General features: G+C 52.9%; 1 protein-coding gene across 12 annotated transcripts in view; it reads right to left on the bottom strand.

Annotated features, from left to right (window-relative positions):
• The window catches only part of pde4dip (phosphodiesterase 4D interacting protein), an 83386-nt gene that overhangs the window by 19321 nt on the left and 42818 nt on the right, over nucleotides 1-21247 (bottom strand). For 4 of the 12 annotated variants that reach the window (XM_070554374.1, XM_070554379.1, XM_070554386.1 and 1 more), the window contains exons 1-21: nucleotides 19414-20754; nucleotides 18454-18582; nucleotides 18261-18371; nucleotides 18096-18179; nucleotides 17820-18014; nucleotides 17543-17701; nucleotides 17351-17446; nucleotides 16728-16865; nucleotides 16432-16611; nucleotides 15972-16166; nucleotides 15650-15898; nucleotides 15400-15565; nucleotides 12044-12129; nucleotides 11787-11911; nucleotides 11337-11568; nucleotides 11137-11269; nucleotides 10942-11058; nucleotides 10179-10617; nucleotides 6688-6923; nucleotides 6563-6611; nucleotides 2604-2848 (exon numbers count right to left, since the gene is read on the bottom strand). In XM_070554374.1, the coding sequence (XP_070410475.1) occupies nucleotides 2604-2848; nucleotides 6563-6611; nucleotides 6688-6923; nucleotides 10179-10617; nucleotides 10942-11058; nucleotides 11137-11269; nucleotides 11337-11568; nucleotides 11787-11911; nucleotides 12044-12129; nucleotides 15400-15565; nucleotides 15650-15898; nucleotides 15972-16166; nucleotides 16432-16611; nucleotides 16728-16865; nucleotides 17351-17446; nucleotides 17543-17701; nucleotides 17820-18014; nucleotides 18096-18179; nucleotides 18261-18371; nucleotides 18454-18582; nucleotides 19414-20538 (4489 nt within the window). In that variant the 5' untranslated portion in view covers nucleotides 20539-20754. Of the gene's footprint in view, nucleotides 1-2603; nucleotides 2849-6562; nucleotides 6612-6687; nucleotides 6924-10178; nucleotides 10618-10941; nucleotides 11059-11136; nucleotides 11270-11336; nucleotides 11569-11786; nucleotides 11912-12043; nucleotides 12130-15399; nucleotides 15566-15649; nucleotides 15899-15971; nucleotides 16167-16431; nucleotides 16612-16727; nucleotides 16866-17350; nucleotides 17447-17542; nucleotides 17702-17819; nucleotides 18015-18095; nucleotides 18180-18260; nucleotides 18372-18453; nucleotides 18583-19413; nucleotides 20755-21247 lie in introns of those variants that run through there. The other 8 variants (XM_070554383.1, XM_070554381.1, XM_070554384.1 and 5 more) reach the window with 6 other exon arrangements.

The raw sequence follows: 21247 nt of genomic DNA, 5'->3' as shown, positions 1-21247 counted from the left end.
TGAGAGAGAGAGAGACAGAGACAGAGACAGAGAGAGAGAGAGAGAGAGACAGAGAGAGAGAGACAGAGACAGAGACAGAGAGAGAGACAGAGACAGAGGCAGAGAGAGAGACAGAGACAGAGAGAGAGAGAGACAGAGACAGAGACAGAGAGAGAGAGAGAGAGAGAGAGAGAGAGAGAGAGAGAGAGACAGAGACAGAGGCAGAGAGAGAGACAGAGACAGAGGCAGAGAGAGAGACAGAGACAGAGACAGAGAGAGAGAGAGAGAGAGAGAGAGAGACAGAGACAGAGGCAGAGAGAGAGACAGAGACAGAGAGAGAGACAGAGACAGAGAGAGAGAGAGAGAGAGAGAGAGACAGAGACAGAGAGAGAGACAGAGACAGAGACAGAGAGACAGAGACAGAGAGAGAGAGAGAGAGAGAGAGAGAGAGAGAGACAGAGACAGAGGCAGAGAGAGAGAGAGAGAGAGAGAGAGAGAGAGAGAGAGAGAGAGAGACAGAGAGAGAGAGAGAGAGAGAGAGAGAGACAGACAGAGAGAAGAGAGAGAGAGAGAGAGAGAGAGAGACAGAGGCAGAGAGAGAGAGAGAGAGAGAGAGAGAGAGAGAGAGAGAGAGAGACAGAGACAGAGAGAGAGAGAGAGAGAGAGAGAGAGAGACAGAGAGACAGAGAGAGAGAGAGAGAGAGAGAGAGAGGAAGAGAGAGAGAGAGACAGAGACAGAGAGAGAGAGAGAGAGAGAGAGAGAGAGAGAGACAGAGACAGAGGCAGAGAGAGAGACAGAGACAGAGGCAGAGACAGAGAGAGAGAGAGAGAGACAGAGAGAGAGAGAGAGAGAGAGAGAGAGAGAGACAGAGGCAGAGAGAGAGAGAGAGAGAGAGAGAGAGAGAGAGAGAGAGAGACAGAGAGAGAGAGAGAGAGAGAGACAGAGACAGAGGCAGAGAGAGAGAGAGAGAGAGAGAGACAGAGAGAGAGAGAGAGAGAGAGAGAGAGACAGAGACAGAGACAGAGGCAGAGAGAGAGAGAGAGAGAGACAGAGAGAGAGAGAGAGAGAGAGAGAGAGAGAGAGAGAGAGAGAGAGAGAGAGACAGAGACAGAGACAGAGAGAGAGAGAGAGAGAGAGACAGAGACAGAGGCAGAGAGAGAGAGAGAGAGAGAGAGAGAGAGAGAGAGACAGAGAGAGAGAGACAGAGACAGAGGCAGAGAGAGAGAGAGAGACAGAGACAGAGAGAGAGAGAGAGAGAGAGAGAGAGAGAGAGAGAGAGAGAGAGAGAGAGAGAGAGAGAGAGAAGAGAGAGAGAGAGAGAGAGAGAGAGAGAGAGAGAGAGTGAGTGGACAACTTTAACCTGTAACCTGTGGACATTCCCACATTTTGGGGACATTATGCAGAACCCTTTTCTGACTGCAGATCCCAACGCAGCGTAAAACTGACGTGATGGGATGTCCACTGATGCAGCACTGAACCAGCTCATTGTACCTCACCCTAACCTTATCCTCTTGTTATTTAACCTTCCCCTCACCCTCATCCTAACCTTAACTCTCTTGCTAGCTAAAACCTTACTCTCACTGTGATCAAGCGTCTGTTTCCCGTGCATTCTGACTCTGACAGTCAGTCTGACTGTGAGTTTTCGTATTTGCCGCCCAAGGGGAATGTTAGAACATACCAGCTGGCGAGGGGGAGGTTACACATACCCTCTACTGTTAACCTCCACCGTGGTAGTTGGAACCTCGCCCTCACGTTGGCTCGGTCCAAACCCGACCAATGACGAGGCGGCTCCCGCCGTTCACTTCATAGAGCCGGCTTTTAGAGCGACCGACACATCACTAACGTGTTCGCTGGCAAGATGGTTAAGGTTAGGATAGGGGCGAGGGGAAGGTTAGAGTTATTTTTGTTTACAGCAATCAGCTGAGCGGAGTAAGTGGTCCTGGAAGTTTTCACCCTCTCACTCAGAGATGCTATCAGTTCTTTACAGTGCAGCCCGTGACTTTCTAATCTAGTCGACTTCCAGCGTCTCTCGGCTCTGCTGCGTGTCCTTCTGAGACTCTAAATGTTCTGATTAATCCAAGGACTTGTCCTCCTGTTAGATAAAACGATCTGCTTAACAGGAGCTACTTTATCTAAGATATGCAGCATTACCTATCCAATGACTGGATGAACAAGCCTGGATCGTCCCTCTGAACTGAGCTGCTGTCAAATAATCTAGAAATCCATCCCCCGCTGACCGATTAATGACACGTCTGTTTGATTTTAGGTTGTGAGGGACAGATTCAACATCAGATAGGACATTCAAGAAAATGCAGCTGTGGTCACGCACAAGAACCTCTTCAACATGTAAATGACTGATGATTAGTCCCAAAGAGAAAACTGGATCTAGAGTGTGTCTCATCTAGCGTGTGGGGCCAGAAACGTGCTGCTATAAGATAAACGACTCCGTAATAGACATGAACTCCACTGCTGTGCTACAAATAGGAACATTAATGTGTGAGTTTACACATTAAGATAAACATCCACGTCGTCTTTTTACTATGTTGTTGTTGTTTTTACATAAATCACTTCCTGGTTCCAGGGTAAATGTTCCTTTGATCTTCTTTGTTGGTGCTGAACTCACCTGCTCCAGGGCGGGTCTCCCCCAGGCCAAGCTCACTGGCAGCATCCACATCAGAGCACAGCTCCACGTCCCCAATGGTGGAGCGGTGCTCATCCGACACGTAGGAGATGCAATCTGATTGGTCGGAGGTGTCAGAGAGGGCGTGGCAACTGGTGGGTGTGTCTGATCTCTGACGACGATGATGGTTAAGTTTGACTCGGAGAGACTCGATGACTTTGTCTTTCTGCTGGAGCTCTTTACTGAGTCTGTCTCACACACACACAAACACACACACACACACACACACACACACACACACACACACACACACACACACACACACACATGAGTAGTCTGCTGTGAAGCAAACATGAGTTGTTTGACACCCCCCCCCCCCCCCGGGGCTGATTTAATTAACAGTGAGAAATCAATCAGACTTATTAATCGATATTAGAGCAACACACCCATTTTCAGAGACTACCAGCTACATTTACTTAATATTTTTGCTTTGTTGCTTGTTGACATTTTGACTCATTTGTGATGAACAGACAGACGTTAACAAGCGCTGTGGCTATTATTGATTATATATATTAATATTTACGGACCAAGCTGTGAGGCTCAGAAATCTGTTTTCTGCTGCTCCCTAATTTGAGATTTTATTTAAAAGATTTAAGCACAAAAAAATAATTTATACACTTATTTTGACCACATTAGCAATCCTTTCCTTTCCAGGGACCGATGACATTTCTGACTTATCAAAATAGTAATAAATACAAAAGGCTTCCATGGTCATGTTTGCCTGGACGAAAACCACCGAGTCTCTATGTCGAGTTGTACATGTTTCAGGTCAGGCGACCAGAAGGAGGAGGAGCCAGAGTCTTTAAGCCCAGAGCCCAGATGAAAACGAGCCTCTGCCATGCCACGCAGCTGGATTATACAGCAGGAACGGGATGTTGCCCGTAACTCTAGAATCAAATCCGGCCTGTCCTTCATATGTTTTGTTTTCATGTGTGCAGAGGAACCAAGCATGCTTTTGTCTGCAGGAGGAGACCGCTAGTCTGGCCACGCCCCTCTGAAACCACCCAGTCGTAGGGCGCTTGTCTTAAACTGTCTCCACACACAACTGGACGACGCTACGACCAATAAGAGCAATGAACAACGAGAAGCAATGAGGCTGTCCACCAAATACCATCAAAGAAGAAATGCAAGTAGATCCTCACGTTTGAAGGAAAAGCCTAAATCGTCCAAAGACGACGCCAAAGCCGTTTCAAACAAATGTCTCTCCTGAGCTGAAGCCATCTTTGTAGTTTTCTCTGTGACGCAGTTCTGGTGCTAACCCCGCCCAACATCCCACCTAGAGTGCTGTGATTGGCTCATCCTACACTTCGCTAAGCCAATGGTAGACCTAGCAAGGCTACAGCGAAGCGTGGCCAGACCGACCTGCAGAGCGGAGATTGATCTGGGTTCCTAGGCCTTGAATCCGGAGTGTCCAGAGAAAACTCCCACATGAACGGGGAGAACATGCCAACATCCAGACAGGCTGCAGCCGGGATTCAAACCTGCAACTATCTTGCTGTGAGATAACGGTGCTACCAAAGGTGCCACCCTGGTAGGTCGGAGCAGCGTGACTCGTCGGGTACAGCTAGCGTGTTAACACCGGCCACAGCTAAGATCTGGATCTGGATCTCATTCCAAACCAGGGTCTGGACTCACATCACAAGGAAAATCTGAAGTTACCAAGAAAACCATTTAATGACAATAAAATCTATCAAACGTAGTAATAATTCAACCTTGGGGTGGGCGGAGTCCGGGCGGAAGCGCCGCGTGGTCCGCACCCCGACTCAAGTCAGGATCTTCAGGGTCGATGTTCTAGATTATGATGTGATTTGTTGTGATTAGATGTTTATAATAATTATTAATGAACAACAACACAGCTACTGGATCGTTTAGGGGCGGGGCACGGCAGAGGGAGGATTAACAACGTTTATCGTGGTGCTGGTCTTACTTGTCGAGCTGAGCGACCATGCTCCTCCTCTCCCTGTCGGAGCGCTTCTTCAGCAGCAGCAGCTCCCTCTCCTGGGCTCTCCACTCCCACAGGGAGAAGGAGAACAGAGCGTCTCTGTACAGCGGGCTGCTTCTAGACAGCATGGCCTTCCACAGAGGAGCCATCACACCTGCAGGCCTGTCCCCGGGTCACTGACAAGTCACTCCCCCAAGTCCCTGGACGGGACAAACCTTCTCCATCAGCGGTCTCCAGAGCTAACGGGGCTGGGCTGATTGGGTCGGGTGTGAGTGGGGGATGGAGGGAGGCAGTCAGGTGAGAAGCAGAGCAAATCCTGATTAGAGTTGGGATTCCCAGGGAGATTTACTGGCTTCCTTCCAGAGCGGGATGAACAGGAAACCAAAAGGGTTCTGATCCATCAGATGGTCCCAGAAATATTAAGTCAAAGTTCTTTAAGGCTGAATTATCCAAGGATGCTGTTCTGTTTCCCTTCTTCCTGAATCCGTCCGTCCACAACCAGCTGGACGAGGGAATGGAGAAGTCCCGATCCCGGGGGCTCGTAAGCTCACGCTCCACCGCCCATCAGACCAACAGAAAAGCTGGAGCTGAAAGAACGACCGGCCACAAAGCGGCTCATCGGAGTGTTTCAGATCCGTCCATCAGCAGAAACTTCCTCCAGGACACGACCCCAACAACAGGACTTGTGTTCCTCAGCACTGAGCTGCTCCGGGGCGAGTCTCTCTCACTAAAGCACTTCCTCTCCCAGAAGCAGACGAACAAACCCGACCCATTCCAGGTCTGTTGTGAGGAAACCTTACATAATGTTGGGCAGCATGTGCAGCTCGGAGCTCCGTCCCTCACACTCCGTGTGTGTGCTGCGTTCAGCTCCTCTGACCCACTCCCTCCCATCCCGGGTCTTAATAACTTAACCTGATTAGATGCTAACGACATGCAGCAAAAAGCCCGAGCAGCATTAGTGCAGCTGCTCTCAGGCCCAGCAGACGGGAGCCTTTCCTACGGTAAAAGTGGGAGGGGCCTGTTGACCACAGACGGGTTAAGCTGCTTTATGTTGTTTACCGAGTCTGCAGCAAGTCAGGAACACGCCTGCTGCTGAACGTTTTCATACAAAACATGGAAAATACCTGAGACCCCCCCCCCCCCCCGAGCCTGAGACCAGTGGACTCAGTGGTCTCCTTTAACTCACTCACTTGGTGGGACCTTCATCACCTCCCTCTCCTTGTTCCGCCCTTCCCGGGATCCACCGGTTTCCATCTTTCCTATTTTTCTCTCTTTTTATTACATTTTTAATCACAATTGTAATTTTTTTTTGTAATTTTAAACATTTTTTAATCGTTTTTTTAAATCTTTTTATATTTTCAGGGTTTTGTTGCCTCATGACTTTTATCTTGAGAGACGCTGTAAGACTGAATACCTGATCTGATTGGTCAGTTTTCTGATGTGAGTCTCACTCTGAGCGTTTAGGTTTATCGTTTCCCCGCCGCCGCGGTCGGCACCGACACGGTATGATGTCATCATGAGCATGTGCTTCCACTCAGGGCCGGCTCTACCCAGTTTGGTGCCTCAGGCCAGATTTGCCCCCCCCCACATCCGTGTGCGTCCTCTGGGACTGCAGATCATATCTGCATCATCACAGCAGAAGCTGTGGGACGGTTTTTGGAGCTCACGCGTTGTTTCTGACTGCTTTAATGCCCAACAGGACACGGAAACTCATGGTGGACGTTAGGATTGTGTGGACTTCCACCCTGCCCCGAACCACGGGTGCTGCCAGGACACGCCCACTTTTCCACACCATTAACTAAACAGGCTTGGGGCAAACCAGCCAACAGGATGGTCAGGAAGCGAGCGTCCGTTCATTCCTGCCCTGAGTAGGAAACATCCCGATCCGATATTTTCCACTGAGCTACACGGACTCCGGCACCGGAAACCCAAGCACAGAGCCGAGGAGATGAGGACTGACCGGATGGCGAGCAGCTCTGTCTTCTCATCGGAATCCTCGGAATGATCTCCTGTCGGTAAACAGACATCGTTAACTTCCCTTCAGGTGGACTCTCTCCGACGCTCTAAGCAACCCAAATGACTCACGTCCACGGATCCTGGCAACAATCTGCTGGGCCAGAGCACTGCTCTGGGCCAGCTGGTCTCTGAAGCTCTGACCCATGTAGTAGTCGATGTCATTGGCCCTCAGCAGCTCCTCGAAGGCCTTGGTGGTGTCCCCCAGGTGTTGGGTGAGGATGTTGCAGATGCCTCTCGCCTCTCGCTGCCGCTGGCGAAGCAGAGACAGCTCCCGGGCCTGGGCCTGGATCAGGGAGTCAAACTTCCTGAGGAATCAGAAGAAAGATGGACGTAGGAACCTCAAAAGGTCAAAGGAGACGTCTGCTGGCTCATTTACGACAACAATCACCAGACATGATGGTCTGTTCCTGAGTGGAAAAAAGCTGCAGCAGAACTTGTTTCTGCTCCGTTTCCATAAAACCCTCACCTGCTGTTGCGTCTGATTAGTGCATCCTGACTAGGGTCAGGGTCAGGGTCAGGTGCATCCTGACTAGGGTCAGGGTCAGGGTCAGGTGCATCCTGACTAGGGTTAGGGTCAGGGTCAGGGTCAGGTGCATCCTGACTAGGGTCAGGGTCAGGTGCATCCTGACTAGGGTCAGGGTCAGGGTCAGGGTCAGGTGCATCCTGACTAGGGTTAGGGTCAGGTGCATCCTGACTTGGGTCAGGGTCAGGTGCATCCTGACTAGGGTTAGGTGCATCCTAACTAGGGTTAGGGTCAGGTGCATCCTGACTAGGGTCAGGGTCAGGGTCAGGCGCATCCTGACTAGGGTCAGGGTCAGGGTCAGGTGCATCCTGACTAGGGTTAGGGTTAGGTGCATCCTAACTAGGGTCAGGGTCAGGTGCATCCTGACTAGGGTCAGGGTCAGGGTCAGGCGCATCCTGACTAGGGTCAGGGTCAGGTGCATCCTGACTAGGGTTAGGGTCAGGTGCATCCTGACTAGGGTCAGGGTCAGGGTCAGGTGCATCCTGACTAGGGTCAGGGTCAGGGTCAGGTGCATCCTGACTAGGGTTAGGGTCAGGTGCATCCTGACTAGGGTCAGGGTCAGGGTCAGGTGCATCCTGACTAGGGTTAGGGTTAGGTGCATCCTAACTAGGGTTAGGGTCAGGTGCATCCTGACTAGGGTCAGGGTCAGGGTCAGGCGCATCCTGACTAGGGTCAGGGTCAGGGTCAGGTGCATCCTGACTAGGGTTAGGGTTAGGTGCATCCTGACTAGGGTCAGGGTCAGGGTCAGGTGAATCCTGACTAGGGTTAGGGTCAGGTGCATCCTGACTAGGGTCAGGGTCAGGGTCGGGTGCTTCCTGACTAGGGTCAGGGTCAGGGTCAGGTGCATCCTGACTAGGGTTAGGGTTAGGTGCATCCTGACTAGGGTCAGGGTCAGGGTCGGGTGCTTCCTGACTAGGGTCAGGGTCAGGGTCAGGTGCATCCTGACTAGGGTTAGGGTTAGGTGCATCCTGACTAGGGTCAGGGTCAGGGTCAGGTGCATCCTGACTAGGGTTAGGGTCAGGTGCATCCTGACTAGGGTCAGGGTCAGGGTCGGGTGCTTCCTGACTAGGGTCAGGGTCAGGGTCAGGTGCATCCTGACTAGGGTTAGGGTTAGGTGCATCCTGACTAGGGTCAGGGTCAGGGTCGGGTGCTTCCTGACTAGGGTCAGGGTCAGGGTCGGGTGCATCCTGACTAGGGTTAGGTGCATCCTAACTAGGGTTAGGGTCAGGTGCATCCTGACTAGGGTCAGGGTCAGGGTCAGGCGCATCCTGACTAGGGTCAGGGTCAGGGTCAGGTGCATCCTGACTAGGGTTAGGGTTAGGTGCATCCTAACTAGGGTCAGGGTCAGGTGCATCCTGACTAGGGTCAGGGTCAGGGTCAGGCGCATCCTGACTAGGGTCAGGGTCAGGTGCATCCTGACTAGGGTTAGGGTCAGGTGCATCCTGACTAGGGTCAGGGTCAGGGTCAGGTGCATCCTGACTAGGGTCAGGGTCAGGGTCAGGTGCATCCTGACTAGGGTTAGGGTCAGGTGCATCCTGACTAGGGTCAGGGTCAGGGTCAGGTGCATCCTGACTAGGGTTAGGGTTAGGTGCATCCTAACTAGGGTTAGGGTCAGGTGCATCCTGACTAGGGTCAGGGTCAGGGTCAGGCGCATCCTGACTAGGGTCAGGGTCAGGGTCAGGTGCATCCTGACTAGGGTTAGGGTTAGGTGCATCCTGACTAGGGTCAGGGTCAGGGTCAGGTGAATCCTGACTAGGGTTAGGGTCAGGTGCATCCTGACTAGGGTCAGGGTCAGGGTCGGGTGCTTCCTGACTAGGGTCAGGGTCAGGGTCAGGTGCATCCTGACTAGGGTTAGGGTTAGGTGCATCCTGACTAGGGTCAGGGTCAGGGTCGGGTGCTTCCTGACTAGGGTCAGGGTCAGGGTCAGGTGCATCCTGACTAGGGTTAGGGTTAGGTGCATCCTGACTAGGGTCAGGGTCAGGTGCATCCTGACTAGGGTTAGGGTCAGGTGCATCCTGACTAGGGTCAGGGTCAGGTGCTTCCTGACTAGGGTCAGGGTCAGGGGCATCCTGACTAGGGTTAGGGTTAGGTGCATCCTGACTAGGGTCAGGGTCAGGGTCGGGTGCTTCCTGACTAGGGTCAGGGTCAGGGTCGGGTGCATCCTGACTAGGGTCAGGGTCAGGGTCAGGTGCATCCTGACTAGGGTTAGGGTCAGGTGCATCCTGACTAGGGTCAGGGTCAGGGTCAGGTGCATCCTGACTAGGGTTAGGGTCAGGTGCATCCTGACTAGGGTCAGGGTCAGGGTCAGGTGCATCCTGACTAGGGTTAGGGTTAGGTGCATCCTGACTAGGGTCAGGGTCAGGGTCAGGTGCATCCTGACTAGGGTTAGGGTTAGGTGCATCCTGACTAGGGTCAGGGTCAGGGTCGGGTGCATCCTGACTAGGGTCAGGGTCAGGTGCATCCTGACTAGGGTTAGGGTTAGGTGCATCCTGACTAGGGTCAGGGTCAGGGTCAGGTGCATCCTGACTAGGGTTAGGGTTAGGTGCATCCTGACTAGGGTCAGGGTCAGGGTCAGGTGCATCCTGACTAGGGTCAGGGTCAGGTGCATCCTGACTAGGGTCAGGGTCAGGGTCAGGTGCATCCTGACTAGGGTCAGGGTCAGGGTCAGGTGCATCCTGACTAGGGTCAGGGTCAGGGTCGGGTGCATCCTGACTAGGGTCAGGGTCAGGGTCAGGTGCATCCTGACTAGGGTCAGGGTCAGGTGCATCCTGACTATGGCTTCGAGTGTCCTTCCAGGTGTCCACAGATGCATCTCAGAGAAATTGGAGTCTGAAGTCCGTTAAAGGACCTTTCAGATTATTTTACAGATTCATCTGACATCTAAAGAGCATCAGTCGGATATCTGAGTCCACCGGGAACTCCTCTGGATACCACAGGTGGGACCACCTGTCCAGCAGTTTGGACCACAGTGGGACATAAAGAGGAGAATCAGCACAGCACTGGTCCTACAGCAGAGCTCCAGAGGTTTCTGACTCACCCGGGCCACGAGGCGGTGTCTCCATTCTCCGTCTTCTTGCCACTTTTCCTCAGCTGGTCCTCCAAAGCATCCACTCGAGATGTGAGCTCCTGAAGCTGCTTGTCTGGTTGATGGTGGCATGGTGAAGCAAGAACTTCTCCATCAGAGAACTGCCAGCGCTCACCTTCTTCTGTCCCACCACCAGAGGCCTGGAAGGACCAGTTGACCTTACGGACGGCGGAGGGTTCGCCGGAGTTGGGCAGGGATTGCACCCGGCTCCGCAGCCCACCCATCACCGCTTGAGAACGGGTCAACTGTGAGCGCAGGTCCTCCACGAGGCGCTGGAGAGACAGGACCTCGTCTGCACGACCAGATCTTGGGGGGGTGGTTTTGGTGGAGGTGGAGGGCCTCCACTGGGAGCCGCAGTCCAGCGAGGTGCACATCTCCAGGTCATCAAACTCTGTAAGATTCAGCAGCAGGCTCAGAGTCGCTTATCAAACCTTTCATTTAACATTCACTCATTCACACGTTCACAACAACTCCTTCACCTGTAAGTCTCTTTGGACAACCGCTAAATACACGAACATGTCCCACCCTGTGATGTTCTGCTTGTTCTTCTGCTCGTTTGGGAGATCTGTCGCCCTCTGGTGTTTATTTTAGGTACAGCGTGTGAAAGGAGAACCTGGATGTGATCTCAGGTGATGTTCTAAAGCTGAGAACGGAACGTTTGGGAACCATCTAAACCCTTGGCTGTTCCTGCTGCCGTGAGGTGGAGAAGGCCTACCTGGACTGCTGGTCTCTTCCCTCTCAGCTTCGTTCTCGCTGCGGCCGCAGGTCTCGTAGCCCAGGTCCTGCAGGTCCACCTGGATCTTCTCAGCATCCTGCTGAACAGCGGGTTCTGCTGCAGACACACGGGGAGGGGATTGACTCCAGCGGGTCGGCAGCTGGATTTCACCAACTACAGATGTGGAGGACTCACTCAGCAGCTGCTCGGCCTGAGCCTGACCCGCGGCCTCAGACACCGTCCGCCTCTCCTGCAGCTCGCTGCTCTTCTGCTGCTGTCGACTCGTCTGACCCGCCTCCAGCTCACCAGCAGGATAATCATCCTGGTTCTGGGTCAGAACCAAGAACAGTTACGAGGCTCTGATGTGAACTCAGACATTTAGAGGCTGGTCTTACCTGAGAGGAGGTGCTGAGGAGGAGCAGCTGGTTGGGTTTTTGCTCCCTCTTCTCTTCACTACTTCCATCCCAGGACTCCTGCAGGTCCCAACTCTCCTCTGCAGCCACATCCAGCTCCTCCTCCTCCTCCCCCTCCTCACCCCGCAGCACGCCCTGCTCCGAAAGCTGCCGCTCCTCAGTCAGCTGATGTCTCAGATCTTCGTTCTCTGCTTGGAGGTCGAACAGAGCTTTCCTTCACAGCAAAAGCCCCCAAAAAAGATGAAGTTCAAACCTTCTAAAGGTCTCAGGAGGCTTTCAGATTTCAGCATTTTTGTGTCAACATTATTTAAATCCTCAAAAACACCAAACACGCCACGAAGCTTTCGGGATGGAATGAAGGAAGATGATGGAACCATGAAGGTCACAGAAACCTTACACGGGTGTTTGGTGCAGCTGAATAATTCTGTTTACCTCATCTGAGACAGCGAGGAGAACCCCGTCTTCTCCAGCTGCTCCTTCAGCTCCCTCAGCTGTCTCTCCACCTCTCGTTTCTGCTCCACCAGCTCCCGAACCACCACCAGATCGGAACCACCGAGCTCCAAATACAACCAGACAAAAGCAGTGAATCAGCTGGACCCAACAGTTTCATCCAATCAGAAACAACGAAATGTGTGATCTTGTTTTTGTAGTTTTCACAGCGAAACTCAGCGGAGGGGTTGGGTTCTTACCGGCACGCGAGATTCTTCATCAGCATTTTGGGTGAGCTGGTTCTTTAGACCTTTTTCTGCCTCGTCTTCATCACCTGAGCTCAGATCTGCAGGAAACAGAACGTGCCGATGGGTCTGAGATGCAACGTTAACGCTTGTCTGGGGTTTGGTTGATTGGAACTGGAGAACCACACTGGGACCAGGAAGAAACCATCAGAAAACTACAGGATGACAATTTGTGCTGAGCAGCATCAGAATCTAAACGAGAGATGGGTTTGAGGTGGTCTGTAGGTCAGAGAAGACCTCGTTTACTCTCAGAGCTACAAAAATCATCTAAATCACTCAAGATTTAAGATGATTTCATCAAAGTAAATCAATATAGTTGAATTCAAACAAAAAATAAACCAAACAGAATGATTCATGTTGTGTTTTATCTTCTCAGCTCCTAAACTGTTGTCTAAGCCCCGCCCCCAGTGATGGTGTGGTCCGCTTCAGTCCCGTATGATGAAACAACTCCGCACGCAGCCGGCTGAAGACATCTGAGCAGGTTGACACAAGTCCATCTTTATTTGTTACGTTGCATTAAACTACATTAGAACAAACAAAAACAAACTACCGACGCTTCCTCCGCTCTGGGGCCACGAGGCAGGATTTATGTCGTGACGTCAAAATAAAACTAGTTACTTATATTTTATTAGTCTTCCTTAAATTCGGAGTCGGGGAGCTAAAGGTGCAGAAACGTAGCAAAGACTCCATTTTTCACATAAAAATAACACATTCATTCTTACTGTAGTCCAGTGTGACTCAGATTCATGTGTTCGTTTTAAAGCAACAACTTCATAAGAGCAGAAAAACAAATGGTTTCATATTTTCACACAAACAGGTTTAAACGTGCTGTTAAACACAAACAAACATCTTTAATGACAACAAACCCAAAAAGCAACAAGCAGCAAAAAACACAAAAACAACTAAAAAAGTTTTCATTTCATTCGGATTTAGATTCAAAACCAAAAAGTTCAAATGAGTCGCAACAGAAAATATTTATATAATTATAGATTCACTTGGACTGAAACTTTTACCTCTTTCTACACAACACTTTGTTTTTGCTGCCATTTTTCATGATCTGAACTCAAACATCTGAAACTTTGTCTACAAACACAAAACAGCCGCGAGTCTCAGACATTGTTCTGAAATGTGTCTACATGTGTGTTAGTGAGCACTTTTCCTTTACGAGATGGTCCATCCCACCTCCCAAGTGTGGTGTGTCAAGGGGCTGATGACAGCATGAATAATGTACAAGTGTGCCTTAGACTGCCCACAATAAAAGGACACCCTGAAATGTGCAGTTTGGCTTTTGGGGGGTGGTGCGGCAGAAAACCTGTCAGTATCTGGTGTGGCCACCGTTTGCCTCATGCAGGACAACACATCTCCGTCTCCATAGAGATGATCAGGTTGTTGATTGTGGCCTGTGGAACATCGGTCCTCTCCTCTTCAGTAGCTGTGTGAAGATGCTGAATAGTGGCAGGAAGTGGAACACGCTGCCGTAGACGCCGATCCAGAGCGTCCCAAACATGCTCCATGGGTGACATGTCAGAGTATGCTGGCCATGCAAGAACTGGGACGTTGTCAGCTTCCAGGAATTGTGTACAGATCCTTGTAACATGGGGCCGCGCGTTATCCTGCTGCAGCAAGAGGTGATGGTCATGGATGAATGACAACAATGGGCCTCAGGATCTCATCACGGTACCTCTGTGCATTCACAATGTCATCAATAAAACGCACCTGTGTTTGTTGTCCATTTCCTTCACCTGCCCATACCATTACCCCACCACCACCATAGGCCACTTGTTCCACAACGATGACATCAGCAAACTGCTCACCCACACGACGCCACACACAGTCTGCCATCTGCCCTAAACAGTGAAAACCCGGACTCATCTGTGAACAGAATGCCTCTCCAGCATGCCAAGCGCCATAGAATGTGAGTGTTAGTCCACTCAAGTCAGGTCCAGACCCAAGGAGGACGACGAGCATGCGGATGAGCTGCTCTGAGACGGTTTCTGACAGTTTGTGCAGAAATTGTCTGGTTATGCAAACCGATTGATGCTGCAGCTGTCCAGGCAGCTGGTCTCAGGCGATCCTGGAGGTGAACATGCTGGATGTGAAGGTCCTGGGCTGGTGTGGTCACACGTGGTCTGCAGTTGTGAGGCCGGTTGGATGTACTGCCAAATTCTCTGAAACGCCTTTGGAGAAGGCTCACGGTAGAGAAATGAACATTCATTTCACGGGCAACAGCTCTGGTGGACATTCCTGCGGTCAGCACGACAACTGCACATGACATCTGTGGCATTGTGTAATTTCTAACTGCACATGTCATGGGCAGTCCAAGGCTCACCTGTACATTATTCATGCTGTCATCAGCCCCTTGACACACCACACTTGTGAGGTGGGATGGACCATCTCGTAAAGGAAAAGTGCTCACTAACACACATGTAGACACATTTCAGGGTGGCCTTTTATTGTGGGCAGTCTAAGGCTCACCTGTACATTATTCATGCTGTCATCAGCCCCTTGACACACCACACTTGTGAGGTGAGATGGATCATCTCGTAAAGGAAAAGTGCTCACTAACACACATGTAGACACATTTCAGAACAACGTCTGAGACTCGTGGCTGTTTTGTGTTTGTAGACAAAGTTTCAGATGTTTGAGTTCAGATCATGAAAAATGGGAGCAAAAACAAAGTGTTGCATTTATATTTTTGTTCAGTGTCACTAGAATATCTACGTGTGTGTGTGTGTGTGTGTGTGTGTGTGTGTGCGTGCGCTTATACTGAGCCAGGATCCTCTGGAGGTTTCTTCCTGTTAAAAGGGAGTTTTCCCCTCCACAGTCGCTTTATGCTTGCTTAGTATGAGGATTGCTGTAGTCAGTGACTCGATGCAACCTGCTGGGTTCCTTATATAGGAAACTTGTTACTGGCTGGCTTAGTGACCTGACCTGACCTGTACTGTTCACTGTGTGCAGGTCCTTGAGACGAGTCAGGGAGTGACTTGGTGCTTTATTAATAAACTGAACTAAATTTATTATATTTATCTTTTTAGCCTCCAAATAAAAACATTTAGTTTGTTTTGCTGCTTTCATGATTTCATTTTTTATATTCGATCAGTTTGATCTGATCTTCGGTCAGAACCCGGACCAGGACCCGTCAGGGTTCTGTCACAGTGGAAGTCTGTTAGTATTTTCATGCAGAACTCCATCTCAGACGAGTTAGTAGAAAGACCACCACCACAGTCCGATTGGACCTCAGAACCTCCATCTCCACCCCTGGTGCTGCAGGAGGAGCTAGAGAAACCGACCCATGCTCCTCTGATGCCCACCTCCCAACTCAGGCTGTGTGCTGCCGGGACGGTCCCGACCCGAAACGAAGCCTCCGGCTCCAGGAGCGTCCCGCTGGACCAGGCCCCCCTTCAGCTCCTCGACCTCCTGGCTGAGACGTTCTACCAGAGTGAGGTCCGATGGTTCCACCAGCTGCCTCTGAAGGTCCTAAAGGTCACCAGAACCGGTCATGATAAGCAGCACAGAACCAGAACAGAACTTTACATTTCTATAGAACTTCTCCCCACTGACCCTGATGGTGTCGTCTTTAAGGTTCAGACTCCTGCTGAAGGAGTCCAAACGGGCCATCTGGGTCCTACTCAGCTCCTGGTTCTCCTTCTCTCTCCTCAGGGCTAAACGCAGCTCCTCCTGCAGCGTCTGGACCTCCTCAGTCAGCTCAGAGTCCGGTTTCCATCCAGAACCTGGGCTCAGCTGCCTGCGGAGCTCCTGGACCCTTGATGTCTGCTCAGCCAGAACCTCACCAAATCGGGTCGCCAAGTCCTGAAGGGAGAAGGTCGTCACCATCAGAATCAAACTCGTTTCATACGTTGCTGGTTCTGCTCCTCTGCCTCACCTGAAGGTTCTGGTCCCTGGAGCTGATGGTTCTGAGCAGATCCTGGACCTGCTCCTGGTGCTCCCGAGCCTGACGGGTCCGGTCGGCCAAAACTTCCTGGAAGAGGCGGTCCTTAAGCTGGAGGCGGACCTTCAGCTCCTCCAGAACATGTCCAGGAGCCGAGTGGACCTGAGCCAGCAGGGAGCAGCGCAGCTCCTGCAGCCAAAACCAGAACCTTTAGTTATGTTTAACAACCGGTTCTGATCCAGTCCAGAACCCCAGATCCAATCCACATCTTCCAATCTGCCCAGCAGTCCGACCTTCCTGTGGTCTGCCGAGGTGGTTCTGGAGGTTCTGGACCAGTGGACCTGCAGACTGAAGGAGTTTTCCATCTGAAACATTTCTGAGAAGATTTTTGTGCTTTTATTTTGACACACGAGGCCGGCACTTCCTGCTAACTGACCGTCTGGTCCCGGCGTACCTGAGCCTCCTGGGTTCTGGCGAGCAGCGCCGCCTGCAGCTGCTCTATGATGGCGTCCCGTTCCTTCAGGACTCGGGTCTGCCGGTCCTCGGCGTCCCGCTGCTGGCGCTGGACGCTCCTCCAGCCATCAGAGACCCGATCCAGTTCCAGAGTTTTCCCCCTCAGCAGCGCCTCCAGGCTCTGTCACAAACACAACAGCTGTCAGCACGGAGGCAGGAAGCAGACGCCTTGGACAGGAAGTAGACGCGTTGGACAGGAAGTAGACGCGTCGGACAGGAAGAGGCGGGTTCACTGACGGCGATGGTCTCCTGGTTGCTGGACAGGACGCAGCACTGTCTCTCCAGGTCGCGCTCCTTCTCCCGCAGCAGGAGCCGAGTCCGGCGAGTCTCCTCCTCTTTCTCCTCCAGGGAGCGGAACTTCTCATCCACGGCTCGCTGCGGGAGGGACACAGAAACCCTCGGTCAGGTCCAAAGGTTCTGGTAGGGCCCGTCAGACCGTTTAGTTAGGCTTAGGGGGGACTTAAAGACACATTCTGATACCAAGAGCGGGAACGTTATTTCATCCAGGACTACAAACGCGCTTCACCAGCGACGTCATCGACCCAGACGCGGAGGGAAAAGGGCCGGAAGTTCAGCAAACCTCCCACAGGAGGATCTGGTCATGTGGTACGTAGGGGGAGGAGCTTATGTGGTGATGTCACACGTGTGATCCAGGGCGTAATGCGGAGCGGGTCCAGCCCCGTTCAGCGACCCGTGAGCCGACAGAGGGGGAGGAGACTCGGGCGCCCTGTGTTTCCATGGAAACGTGTCCATTACACAGCCGGTGTGAGAGGGGTTTGGACCTCTGTTGGTGCCAACAAGAGCAGAACCATGTGGTTCTACTGGACCCATCAGAGTTCTATGTTGTGTGTCCGACTCACCTCCAGGGCTCGGTCCCGATCCGACAGCCGCTGACGGAGCTTCTGAAGCAGAGAGTCTCGGTTCTGCTTCGGATCCTCCAACATCTCACGGTAGTTCTGAAGAACATCAGACAGAACCGCATCAGCACAACCCAGCTTTCCACATGCTGGACGGGTTTCGGTCCAAACGAGTCCAGCCCGAGTGGTTCTGACCTCCAGGACACGGTCTTTGGTCTGCAGAGACGTCCTCAGCTCTTTGATGGTCCGCTCCATCACCTCCTCCTCCCTCCGTCTCTCCTCCTGGTTCTGCCTCAGCTGCTCCTCCTTCTCCTGCAGCGCCGACCGGACCTTCTGCAGAACCAGCTGCAGATCCTGGACATGTCGACAAACCCGATTGAACACAAACACACCAAAGTGAAAAATCCTCCACACAGCTACTCTCCCAGGGCCCGGTCCAGTCTGCATCAGAACCAGCGAGAGTCCGACTCACCTGGTTGTGTTTCTCTGTCTCCCTCCTGTGCTGCAGCGCCCCCTGTAGGTCCTTCTCCAGCCTCTCCAGGGCCCGGTTCTGGTTCTCCTGGGCCCTGGCTGCCTGCCGCTGAGCCCGCTGACCCGCCTGCAGCTCCAGCTGAGCCTGGAACAGAGACGCCTGCAGGACCAGAACCTCGCTCGGACCCGGAGCAGCCTGAGAACCGGACATAAGAGATCGGACCGCTTAAAGGTTTGTTCCTGTGGAACAGGAAGTGTACAGAACCATCAAACGGACCTGCAGCTGGCTGCAGGTCACACGTTCTCTAAGAGAACCCAGGTTCTGGTTCTGGTCCCGGATCACCCCATACAGCTCAGAAACCTGCATACAAGCGTTCATACATGTGATCTCCTGCTCCAGGCCCGGTTCTGTCATGTGGACCCAAGCTGTCCACCCGCTTACCTCCGTCTCCTTGGCGTTCACAGAATCACTGAGGTTCTGGATGACCCGCTCCTGCTGCTGGGCCTCGTCCCGGGCCGAGCGCAGCTCCAGCTCCATCTCAGAAAGACGCACCTGCGGATAAAATCCAGGTTCTGGGACCGGTTCTGGTGCTGTGACCGAACCCTGACTGCAGGTGAGGAGGCGGCGCTCATACCTGGTTTCTGGTCTCAGTCTCTCTGATCCTGGCCTGCAGCGAGCGGACCTGGTCCTGGGCCTTCTGAAGTTCGCCGACACTCTGACCCGCGGCGTTCTGGTACCGACCCGGCTGCTCATCCATCAGCTGCTGAAACACAAAACGGAGCGCTGGGAAGACTGCAGGTTTGATCCTCTGGTGTCAGTCCGAACAGGAAAATGAGTCAGAACTAAATTCAAGCAAAGGAGGAAATTACTTTTATTTTGAAAACCAGGTTGCCGGGATAGACAAACCCAAGCTGCGTCTCCCGTCAGAACCAGGAAGTAAAAGTGGGTGATCGTGTCACGGATGACAGGAAGTGCTCGTTTACTTCCTGTTTTTCGTTTTTAGATCAAGTTGAATCTCCTGTCTAAGTCTCCTACAAAATAAAACTAACCACTAGTGATTGTGCAGCAGACCCAAGCCCCGTGCGCCGGTGGTGCCGGTTAGTGGGTGAGATGGTTATTATTTATTGTTTTGGGTAAACGAGATGCTTGTTTACCCGCGCCGACACCGCTGCCGGTAAACAGCGTGACTCGCGTTCTTCAGAAACACGATGGCCATCATCATTTATGTGGAACCAGTCAGAAACAGAACCAAGATGAAAACGGGTCCCAGAGGCTCCGACTGGTTTTACTGGACATGAACCAGAACCAGAACCAGAACCAGCTCGGCCCGGTGAGCTCCCAGCCTGCTGATCATTAACATGACAAAAGCAAGTGATGAAGGCTGCCTGCTTGGAGACTGTTGCCATGGAAACGCAAGGGCGTTGCTAGGTTACTGAGAGAGGTGCCAGCCCCGCCTCTGGCGAGTCTGCATCAGAGATCTGGTTTTCTAACGCAGGCGACCTCTGACCCTACTTTGTTCTAATCTGCACGTCCCAGGCTGATAACATTCCCGTCTGGGAGAACCTCGCGAGGAATCTTCTGGGTTCGGGTCTACCTGCCGGGAGCGGAACGGTCCACACTGAACGTAGTCGTCCAGCCACTGCTCCTCCATCTCCTGCAGCTCCTGCTCAGGGCAGGAGGTCACGACCTCCGGGATTATCTGATGGGGGTCCGACTCACAGGGGAAGCTGGGTGGGACGGACAGGTGAGGCGACGGTCCGAAGTCCGGTCTGGCTTTGGTGAGAACTGGGAGCTTGCTGCCCTGGTGGGGCTGGACGGGCCGGTACTCCCAGCCCCGCAGGAGGCTCAGCGTCACCTCCAGTCCGGATGGGGAGCAATCGCTCGGGGGGTTGTCCCAGTGGGCGTCCCTCCTGTCGGGAGCCTCCTCTGTCTCTGGTTCCTCCCTGGCTTTGTGGTTCGTATGGAGGTCCAGAGACTCTTCAGAGGATGCAGGACTGGGAGTTCTCCGCTCCGCCTCCATCCCTGCTGAAGGAGGCTCAAAGGTCACAGCTGTCATTTCGGATGTAGCAGAAGATCGCTTCTGGTCCTCCACCGCAAGAGTGACAGTGGAGTGGCTGGTGGACGGACCGCAGGACGTGCTCCTGCGTCCGGCCCTCCGTGGTACCTTGCAGACCGCCTCGTAGTCGGAGTCTTCGACCCGGAGGGCCGCGCAGCCCCGGCACCGCCTCGCTTTCGGACCGGAGTCAGCTCTTGTGCACTGGTGGAGGTGCTGGTCTGGGTCCTCCTTACCCGCCCAGGACTCGTACATGGAGTACGTCAGGTCATCCTGGACCAGGTCTGAGTACCTCACATCCCGAGTCGACAGATCCACCACCGGAGTGTCCTCGGGAGGATCCGGGCCCACGTTCTGGTCCAAGTTGTTCCGGCGGTACAGACCCCCGATGCACTGCCTCAGACGCTCCTTCTCCATCAGCAGCTTCTGGAGCCGCTCCAGGGACAGCGCCTCCACCCGGGCGATCACCGTGTCAAAGCGGTACATCCGGTCCAGCATGAAGGCGCACTTGGAGCAGGTGAACTCGCCTCGCCCGTCCCGGGTCAGCTCCTGACCCAGCGCGTGGGACAGCAACACCTGAAGGTTCAGCTTGGCTCCGGGGTGGAAGATCCATCGGCGCTGGTTCCCCCAGAGCTCGCGGGCACAGATCCGGCATGTCTCCTTCATCTTCCCCGCGTCCAGCACCCCTGGGGCGCTCCTCACCTGAGCAGGTGAGTCATGTCCAGGTCTGGTGAGCAGGTCGGTCTGGGACTCGTGAAGCCAAAAGAGACGAGCTGGGCCGTGATCAGCTGCTGATGATCTCCTGATTTCAACTCAAATCTCGCAGAATCTCGCTGACGTGAGCGAACAACGAGATCCAGTCCTGCGGGGCGGACGTGGTTCTCCGGTACCGGGTCCGCTCTCCCTCGGTACAGAAGTACAACGGATCTGGTCAGAGGTGCTCCGCCGCTGTCGGTTCTCCGGTTCCTGCCCGTGATGTCAGCATCTCCCCGGTGGCCGTTCGGAACCGGACAGAACCACCGCGGAGTCGAGCTTCGGTTAGGATATTCGAGGGTTCGGTCCGTGTTCCGGTGTCTCTCACCGGGCAGCGCCCCGGTCGGTCGGTTTTCCCGACAGAAGACAAACAGCTCAAAGATCGTCTCTCTCTGAGAAGATGCGTCACTCTGCGATCGCACAATAATCTCAGCAGAATAAATAATCCGGACCGGAACCCAAACGGATTCTCAGTGCGCGTGTGTCTGAGTTCTAGTTCCGCTCAGAGGTCATAAAACATTTTCATCAACACAACAAAACTATAAAGTCACTAAAGTCTCATCAAGCCGCCACTTCCCGCAAGTTGTCGTCCTAATCTCGCGAGACGAGCAGCGCCTCGCCT

This window comes from Nothobranchius furzeri, chromosome 8, assembly GCF_043380555.1.
Source record: "Nothobranchius furzeri strain GRZ-AD chromosome 8, NfurGRZ-RIMD1, whole genome shotgun sequence".
Classification (NCBI taxonomy): domain Eukaryota; kingdom Metazoa; phylum Chordata; class Actinopteri; order Cyprinodontiformes; family Nothobranchiidae; genus Nothobranchius; species Nothobranchius furzeri.
Note: the sequence above shows the minus strand (reverse complement) of the source record. Positions and strands in the feature narration are given on the sequence as shown.